Source organism: Equus przewalskii, chromosome 28 (assembly GCF_037783145.1).
Source record: "Equus przewalskii isolate Varuska chromosome 28, EquPr2, whole genome shotgun sequence".
NCBI classification, from domain to species: Eukaryota; Metazoa; Chordata; class Mammalia; order Perissodactyla; family Equidae; genus Equus; species Equus przewalskii.
This window is the reverse complement of record NC_091858.1, coordinates 8,858,114-8,867,580: the sequence shown is the minus strand read 5'-3', so window position 1 is coordinate 8,867,580 and position 9,467 is coordinate 8,858,114. Positions and strand designations below refer to the sequence as shown.

General features: G+C 44.9%; 1 protein-coding gene across 9 annotated transcripts in view; it reads left to right on the top strand.

The window, feature by feature from the left end:
* The first annotated feature begins 407 nt into the window (after nt 1–407).
* Nucleotides 408–9,467, top strand: part of UNC5D (unc-5 netrin receptor D) — a 492,857-nt gene continuing 483,797 nt past the window's right edge. For all 9 annotated transcript variants that reach the window (XM_070599133.1, XM_070599132.1, XM_070599131.1 and 6 more), the window contains exon 1: nt 408–860. In XM_070599133.1, coding sequence (XP_070455234.1) covers nt 758–860 — 103 coding nt within the window. In that variant the 5' untranslated portion in view covers nt 408–757. The remainder of the gene's footprint in view (nt 861–9,467) is intronic.

The window sequence follows — 9,467 nt, the reverse complement described above, 5'->3', positions numbered from 1 at the left end:
TTTCCGGAGCGATGTCTGATCTGATGTTTAAAAATGCAAACAGGAGAGGCAGCGCCGTGAAAGGGCTCAAAGTTGAACAGAACAGAGGTTTCGTGGAAACAGCAGACTCTGAGGTAGGAAGCCGAGATGCCCACATCTTTCTGCACTGGGTTCGTCTCCAAGAGGCCCGCCGGCTTTACTCCCGTCACAAGGCGTGTGCCTGTCTCCCCGCGCCGAGCTCTGGCCCCGCTTCCTTTCTCCCGGAGCCAGGACTATCTGCCGATCGCGGGGGAACCGGGGGGCCAGCGCCGCCGCCGCGGAGCTCACCTGCGCCTCCCGGGCTCCCGCCCCGCGCGGGGGCAGCCGCTGCCCCGCCCGCCGCCCCGCCCCGGCCCGGCTCATTGGCTGCAGCTCAGAGGGGAGGAGAAGGGGCGGCCGCGGGGGTCTCATTAGCGATGCGGGCGCGCTGCTCCGCTCCCTAGTCCGGAGCCCGGCAACCGCGGGAACACCGAGAACCGCACGGCGGGGACGGCGGGCGACTCGGGCAGCGGCCGTGCGGCAGCGGTCGCCGCGCCGTGGGAGGCTATGGGGGCGCGCGCTTCCTCTGGGTGCCCAGCTGGCGGCCTGGAGCGCCCTGACCCTTTGCTGTAGGGAGCGGCCACGGAGCACAGTCACTCGCTAGAGCCCCCGAGACCCCTCGTCTCGGCCCGCGGCTCGCCGTGCCGCTCCTGGACTCCCGGCGCGCGGAAAAGGAACCGTACTCCCTAGCGGGACGAGGATGGGGAGAGCGGCCACCGCAGGAGGAGGCGCTGGAGGGGCGCGCCGCTGGCTCCCTTGGCTGGGTCTCTGCTTCTGGGCTGCGGGGGCTGCGGCTGCCCGAGGTAAGCGCCGGGCGGAGCGCGCGGCGGGCTGGGGCGAGAGCGAGGGCGAGACGGAGCGGGACCCGTGCCGGTGGCGTTGGCTCCCCAAGTTGTGCCCTGCACCTCTCCGCGCGCCCAGCCCAACGGGATGGCCCTCGGGCGGAGGACCTCCGAGGGGACCACTGCCTCCCACCCCAAGTTTGTGATCAGCCGCAATCCTACAGGTTGCTGTGACCGGGCCCCCCTAACCTTTCCTTACTCTCCTCGCTTGCTCCATTTTCCAAGCCCTTCCCCGTTGCTGCAGCCTGGAGCACCCACCGCTTCACTCCAGTCTCGCTCTCCCCTGTCCTCTCCAATTCCTTCCAAGGAGAGATCGTTCGAGAGCGGGGGTGGGGTGCCAGGAGTGATGTCCCAGAGTTCCTGGGGAGAGGGGCCGGATGGTGGGAGTCTCTGTAGAGGGGGTTTGAATAGAGAGGGCGCCTTTTCCCTTCGGGGAGCAACACCCAAGTTGACGTCCGCTAAGCTTGACACCCCTTGGGGGACACCAGCCGGAGGTGCTAGCCAGCACTCTGCTTTCTTTCGAGGAGGCCGCGTGTGTGCGGGAGCTGGGGAGAGCTGTGCACCATCTGCGTTTAACTGCTCCTGCAGTGCCGAGCCCGGATGAGCAGTTGGCCCGAGGCCGCTCACCCGGCGCCTCCTCTTGCTACCGGTGCCTCCTCCAGCTAGGGAGCTCGGGAGCGCGGGGCCCCAGCTGAGCGGCAGGGAAACCGCTGCTTCTTTCCGACTTTGAAACATAAAACCATTTTCCTGAATCCTCTGGACTCCAGCAGAGCGAAATTTTGCAATTGGTTTCAGCTCCACCTTGAGCGAGGAACAGGAGCGTTAACTTAAAGATAAATCCCGCGGACTTGTTTTGAAGATGATCAGAGTCAGTTTCAGATAGAGCTTGAGTATGGTGGCTTTACCTTTGAAACAATCCGGAAGGTTCTCCTTCCCGCCCTTCTCTACCTTTCCCTTTCCCTGTGTGTCGTCCATTAGGCTTAGAATATGTAACTGCATTAAATGATTTACCTAACGCTTGTCTGCTGAGAGGTGGAACTGAGCTGACCACCTCACCTTGCTCTGCTGGCTATCCTGCACGTCATCTGAGGAGCCGCGAGACGGGAAAGGGTGGAAGGGGTTGAGCACGATCACAAAAGAGCCAGTATAATCTCATTTTTATAAAAGCTAACGGTGTGTTAAAAGCAGTCGTGCTGCCTGGAATGAAGAATTTAAAAAAAAAGGTGGATAGAGGCTCTCCGTTTAATGATCCTGTTCAGTGACTATTTGCATTTCATTTCCTGAAAACTTTTTTTTTTTTTTAATGGAGCAGGCTTTTTAAAAAGCAGCAAAGGTTTAAAAATGAGCCTCAGTGATTGCACACTCTGGGTTATGGGGAAGCATAGTTCTTTCCCTTGCTGGAAGAAGCACAAGCTTCAGCCATTTAATTTACTACGGAGAATGCCTCCTTGCAAAGTCAGCTCTGACTTGTTTTTAATACACTGTTATGGGGAAAAGCAGCGGGCCTTTTCTTTCCTAAGGGTTGCTGTAAATGTCTGTGTTCTCACTTGCTGTTCGATGCAGAATACCCAACAGTGGCTGACTCCATGTACTGACCTCTTGGAATTTGGTTGGTGGAGTTGTCTTGAAGCCAGCTGTAAACAAGAGGTGGGGACATGCCAAAAGCCTCTTGGATGGAGTTTTGCTGGCTGCGAAACTAAGGCTAGCACCTCTTGTCTGCAAGCTGTTCTTTAAAGGTCTCCTGGAAAACATACTGTACACTCTGCAGGCTTATTTACAACAAATGTCTTGCACAGATCGTAGTAATGTTCAAGACACATGGAGTGGAGCAATAAATCTGACTAATATTTCCCTTGTAATATTTTACTTTCTGGGGCATGAAGCCCATTACCTTTAGCATCTGTCAGAGCTTCCTCAAGAAATGAACAGTAAGCAGGCGATGAAACCTGTGAAGCCACATGCACCTGGCTTTGGACAGGTGGGCACAATTGGAGTGATCAGAGAAAGGGTGTGTTTCAGTGTTCCTTGGTTCTCGAAGCCCGGGAAGGGGCCCATTCATTATGAGCAAGATGAGGTGCCCTCTGTGGCATGCTCTCAGTAGTCTCACCACACTTTATAGGGTTGGCCCTAGATTATTCTTATTTATCCAAGTAAATACTTTTTGTTCTGCAAGACTGCATGTTGATTTGAACCAAGATATTCTGCCTTCTCTAAACAAAAGGATATACAGAATTATGCCATTTGCTTTGATGGTATACGAATATTTAACAATTCAGTAGCATTTTCTTTACAATTATTTATCCTTTGTTTCCAAGATGGTTGCACCAACTCCTGTTTTTTTTCCTTCCCTGCAAAGTTAGTGTGAAACCCTCTGAAAATCAGAGGGAGATTTCAGATAATTGTCTTTGAATATACTCAGAGAGGAAAATACTTGGGGCAGGGGACGACCTGCAGAATCTGGTAGTGACCCAAGGAGCAGTGTTCTGGTTCCCTCCCGCATAAGCAAGACTTTCCTCTCCAGACTTATTTCCTGACTGGTCGCATACTCTAAGGAAGGCACTTTGGTGCTGTGATTACTATATATTTTAACACTTTCCAACTTAAAAGAAGGTTGCTTGAGAGTTATTTGTGACCTGCCAAGTGTTAATTGAATCCACATCATGTTGTCATACTGATTTGTTTTTGTTCTTTGAAAAAAAGGAGTAGTGCTGTTGGTGTGGTCATGATTCCTGTATTAGATACTGTACATGAGACATCCTAGTCCAAAGGTAGGGAGGAAGGTAACTGAGATAGACTGAGCTTTCACACAATTCCTTGCTTTAAAAATTTCCTCGACAATGAACCCTTCCTTACAGTTAACTACAGTAATACATTAAAGGCAAGAGAAGTACACTTATTTTATAGGCATAATAGGGTCATATGGTCTATGCCTTCTTAAATCTCTTTATCTACCTAGCGCATACAGTTTTAAACCTATAGTAGTTTCTTCCTTAACAAATATTATGAGAGCCCCCCTCCTCTTTCTGTTCCTTTTCCTCAAAAATCTCTCTCCACAGGGCTATGAGAAAAGAGCCTTTTCTCCCAATTTCCTACAGGATTTGGCTTTTTCTGACTTTTGGGTTGTGCTTTTAGCTTGAGTGCTTTGTCTCACCTTCTTTTCCTACCTACCTAAGTGTTCTGCTCAAGAGATCTTTTAAGTATCTCAGTTCTTAAGAAGAGTGAATTGTTCTGACGTGGCCCTGTGATGGCAGCACTTGTCAACCTTTTTTATAGTCTTGCTATGAAAAATAATAAGGCCCCCCTTACGTCTTTCTTCACTCTTCAGATGACCTCTGTGTGGGTCTGTGGTTCTTTACGTGGTCCCCTGTAGGCTGGGGAAACCCACGGAGCTCTAGGATTCCTGCCTGAGCTCTCTCAGAACTGGATGACTGGATCGGTCAGGTAGTTTCAGACCTGCTGTCTTACTAGTTAGGGAAGCACTTTTCTGTCTATTGCCTCAGTGACTCGTAAACTTGTTTTTTATTGTCCTCCTACCAAATATAATATCCAACTTAAAATATTGGCAACTTTAGAGATTTATCAAAAAATTAGTTGTTCAAGAGATAGTGAATATTTGATACCACCCCCTTGTACCTTTTCTTCTTCTTTTTTTTAATATGGAGAGTGGAGACGCAGACCACATGTATTAAAATCTAATCCCAAAGATGGGCATACCAAGAAAGATTTATTCCATCACATATTCTTTTTACTTTTTTTCTTTTTTTTTTTTTGAGGAAGAGTAGCCCTGAGCTAACATCTGCCGCCAATCCTCTCTTTTTTGCTGAGGAAGACTGGCCCTGAACTAACATTCTGAACTAACATCTGTGCCCATCTTCCTCTACTTTATATGTGGGACACCTGCCACAGCATGGCTTGACAAGTGGTACATAGGTCCGCACCCGGCATCCGGACCTGCAAACTCCAGGCTCCCGAAGTGGAAGGTGTGAACTTAACCACTGCACCAGCAGGCTGGCCCCACATCACATCCTCTTAAGGAAGGTGGTGGTGGTGAGGTGGTGATACAGGATATCCTCTTCATGGACAGGCACACATGTTCACAGAGAGCCCAGATGGGCCCTCCTTCTTAATTACACTTTTGCCATTAATCCTGATTGTCCAATACTTTGGGCAGTGCCACTTTACCAGCTATGTCATTGTCTTTTCTGTCCTCCTTATTCTGATGCCTTCATGAACTAACAGCATGGCTGAATAACCAATGGGAACTTTCCTCTGTCATTCCCAGCTGCATACTCTAGGCAAAGACACTTATCTGCTCATCCCCTCATTTGCTAAATGGCCAGCGTTGGCATGAGAATGACCATCTTGTTGCTACCACTCTTTATATTATGCATATTCCTTAAGAGAAGCCATTTTTGCAGCCTTGTTTGAATATGAGGTAATAATAGTAATTATTGTGTTTAGTGTGTGCCGTTGATTATTCTGAATGCTTTACACACATTAACTCATTTAATCTTTGAAATAACTCCATGAGGTAAGTAATATTACTATTCTCATTTTTAAGATGGGAAAAAAGGGCACAGAGAGGTTAAGTCACTTGCTTAAAGCTACAGAGATAGCTTATGGAGGAGCCTGGATTTGAACCTACGCAGTCTGACTCCAGAGCCGACAACAAGGACAGGTTTCTAACTATGCTGAAAATGAAATGACCCTTATATTTTGGTGACAAAAGTGCTAAAATTATATCTCTATAACTGTGAGAGTTGTAGAGGAATTTAGAGTAGCTTAAATAAATCTGGAAATATATTCAGATAAATCTCCGAGATTTATGTTGTGTGAAAACAACCACCCTCTCACCATTCAGCTTAATATACTTTGGGATTGGATTCACACTTAAAATTCTGAATGCCGGCTTCTAATATGATAGCTTGCTTTTTTTTTTTTCAATTTTGAATTTCAACAGAAAATATTACTCTGATTGAATACGCCATCCATGGAAAGGCAGATCCCAAGAGACTATTTGTTGCATGTCTTGTATTTTTAGCCTTGTTTGCTGGGGAAATGTGGAGCATGAGATTTGAGAATAGATTGTTAACACCAGAGGCTGCTGTTTCTGCTGTTTTGGGTCCTCCTGCTGCTGCTTTTGCGAGGCAGATGGCTAGATTCATTTATAGAAAATAGATATTCGTTCTATTTTGCATTTCCACTTTGAAAAGAACTTTTAATTGTTTGTGCCACATTGCGTCGTAAGGCCTTATTGTGCGCGTACACATGCTGTGCGTAGATAATTTTCAGAATTAGGCGGATGTTAATGTCTTCGGTTTGGACTGTGTTAGGAATCCACTGTGAACGCTGTTGTGCTTTTGGAGTACTTCTTTTGAGAGTGGGTTTTGGTGTGCAGTATGGTGTGTACCACGTATTTTGTCCTGAACACTCCCGCATTACTTCCTGACTTCACTGAACTAGAACCAAGGGACAGAAATATTAGGGTTTTGTTTATGGGGCTAAAGTAGAAACAATAAATGTGTATTGCTTCTCAGATTACATCAGACCGCTATGGACATAAAATATTTCCTAATATTGTTTCCGAGAGAACAAGAGTAAGGGTGAGAACTGTCTTCTGCCTGTATGACCAATTCCTTCTGACAGTTTTCTTCATAAATAAAGACACTGGAAAGCCGAAAGCTGTCTTCCAACTGAGGTCAATGACTGCTTCACTTAATGCTGATATTGATTTTTGCCCCCAAATTTTGCCTCATAAACTGCAAAAGAGCATTCCCACTCAGAAAGAGGGAGACCTTGGCTTGTGTATCCCTCCACTGCATCCCAGAGTTGGGAGGCTGGGATGAATCAGGTGGAAAAATTTCAGCATAACAGTGTGGAACGTGAATAAGAATCTACTTTACAGATGCGCTGTTCTTACCTAAATTGAATGCTGTAATTTCTCTATCAGGTAAATCCAAAGGAAAATGACATTGCAGACATTCCAGCAGGTAGATGATTGGCAGGCAGGTCTAGGAAGCAGGAGATACAAGAGGCTAAAAAGAAGGTGTCCTGACTACTTCAAGGACCCAACCAACACTGGGACAACTGTGTTTAATATCATTCATGGTTTCGTTAACGTACTATAAAAGTAAATGTATGTACTAAATACTGAATGAGAAGATTTGCCTCTAAATAAATTTGTGACATGTTTCTTGGAATCATTTGAAAATGATTGGTGGTTTCTGCTAATAACAGTACTTATTTAGCTGTTCTCATCTTTATTTGAATTTAATTTAATAAAATCTGCTGGGATGGGGGAAATCAAATGATCATGGGTTATGGAAGCTAAGCTGCTAATATTTGAAACTCAGAAATCAGTGCTTTTCAAATGTCAATGTACATTTTAATCACTGCAGATCTTATTAAAATGCACATTCTGATTTCGTAAATCTGGGGAGGGGCCTGAGATTCTGCATTTCTGACAAGCTTCCAGGTGACACCATCCATGGACCACACTTTGAGGAGCAGAGCCATGGATGATAATATTTCACATTTTTGATTTTCATTATTGTTTTTCACGTGGAAGCCAGTATGTGTTGGAATTCCGTGTAAGACTTTTAAAAATGCCAAAAGAAGACTAGGCAAACACAAATGTCTGTTTGTTTGTTTGTTTGTTTGTTTGTTTTTGAGGAAGATTAGCCCTAAGCTAGCATCTGCTGCCAATCCTCCTCTTTTTGCTGAGGGAGGTTGCCCCTGAGCTAACATCTGTGCATATCTTCCTTTACTTTATACGTGGGATGCCTGCCACAGCATTGCTTGCCAAGCGGTGTGTAGATCCACACCCAGGATCAGAACTGGCAAACCCCGGGCCGCCGAAGCAGAATGTGCGAACTCAACTCCTGCGCCACCGGGCCGGCCCCACAAATGTCAGTTTTAACTCAGACAAACATCCAGTCTCTCATAACACTAATAGCCATTCAGGGAGCACCGTTCTGATGTAATATGATGTCCTGCTTCTAGTATTTGTAAAGATAGATGCAAATATTTTAAAAGTCTTGTATTTTGTTTGATGTAATTGAAGACTTGTGCCTGCATCTAATTAATTTCTTGTAGTAAAGAGGAAACTGAGTCCCCCAGAAGTTGAACAGTTTTCCCAAAGTCAGGTTTTTTGTTAAGTAAGAGGCTTTTCTACCCCTTTTCGGGCTCCTTCATTTTATGTATCTCTTGATGGATGGTACACTTAAAAATGATAGGGGGTTCAGGATAATGAGAGAACAAGGCTATGGTTAAGTAAGAGGTAGAACAGAACCATCTGGTTAAGGAAAACAGAGCAATGTTCGTATGGGGCACTGATGCTCCCCAAGCAGCTGAATGCTTGTTGTCAGCACATGGTGTGGGAGCTAGTGTTTGAGTTTGTCTGTCTTTCCTGCAAAACGGTTCTCTCCACTTGGCAGGACCCATCGTGTTCACTACTGCTTTCCCAGCACCTGGCAGTTCCTGTCCAGTGGCACATGCTGAATAATATTTTTGCTTTCACCTTTTTATATTAAGGCATAAATAATATTCAAGCTAAAATTTCTAAAATTTCCTCAATCTTGCGATAAAACACTCAGAAAAATTTAGTTATTAGAGAAGGAATTAAATAACTGTAAGAGAGTTCTACATATTTTTCCCTCAACAGATTGTAAAGCCTACATTCCTAGATAGACTATTCTAGAAAGACGATTAAGTGTAAGATGTGAGACTATCGTAGATGGCCATTTTGAATAGTAATTTATTTGCATGGAACTTGACACTTTTAAGGTACATTCACAATTGTGATCACTTTGTATTTTCATATCGACCCTGATAATTGAACAGATGATGAAATCAAGGCTTTTTAGAGATTTTTCAACAAAGCCCAGACAGGTAGCAATAAATAGTACTAGGACTAGAAACTGAGTCTCCAAATGGTTTCCAGGCTTTTTTGACTTCTTTACCATGTAGTTCTACTTTATAACAAATAGATTGGTTACATTATGTTGGACAGTACGACTGTGCACATTACACTTGAAACAGGGCTATGGATGCATGAGCGTGTGGGAGAGAAGGAGAAATAAATGAATAAACATTTTGAATGATACCTCTGTTGTCTTCTTGGTCTATATGATGTTATATTTCTCATGGTTATGAACAGAAATGGCCCCACCAGGGAAAAGGGGCAGTAGGAAATGTGTCAGGAGTGATGGGAGGAAAATAAAATTGTGACTGTGTTAAAAATGGCCTACTGTAGTATGGAATAAGTGATGTGTAAAATACTCTGAGGAACTTGCTAAGCTATAATATTTTCTTAAAAATTCAAAGGATTTAAAGTGTTCATTAAAGTAAGTAAAATCACAAATTAGTTCTGTGGTTTTATTTTTAATGATGCCATTACAGACACCAAACACTTTTTAGAAATATAGTACTGGCTCCTCAGTCTGCTTAGCTTTCTAAATACCTTGTCTTTATTATTCATTTTGAGTGCATGTGCTTCATCTTTTCTTTCTGTGTACAGTTGTAAAACAAGATTAAAGTCTTTTAATTTATACTTAAAAGTAGTGTAGT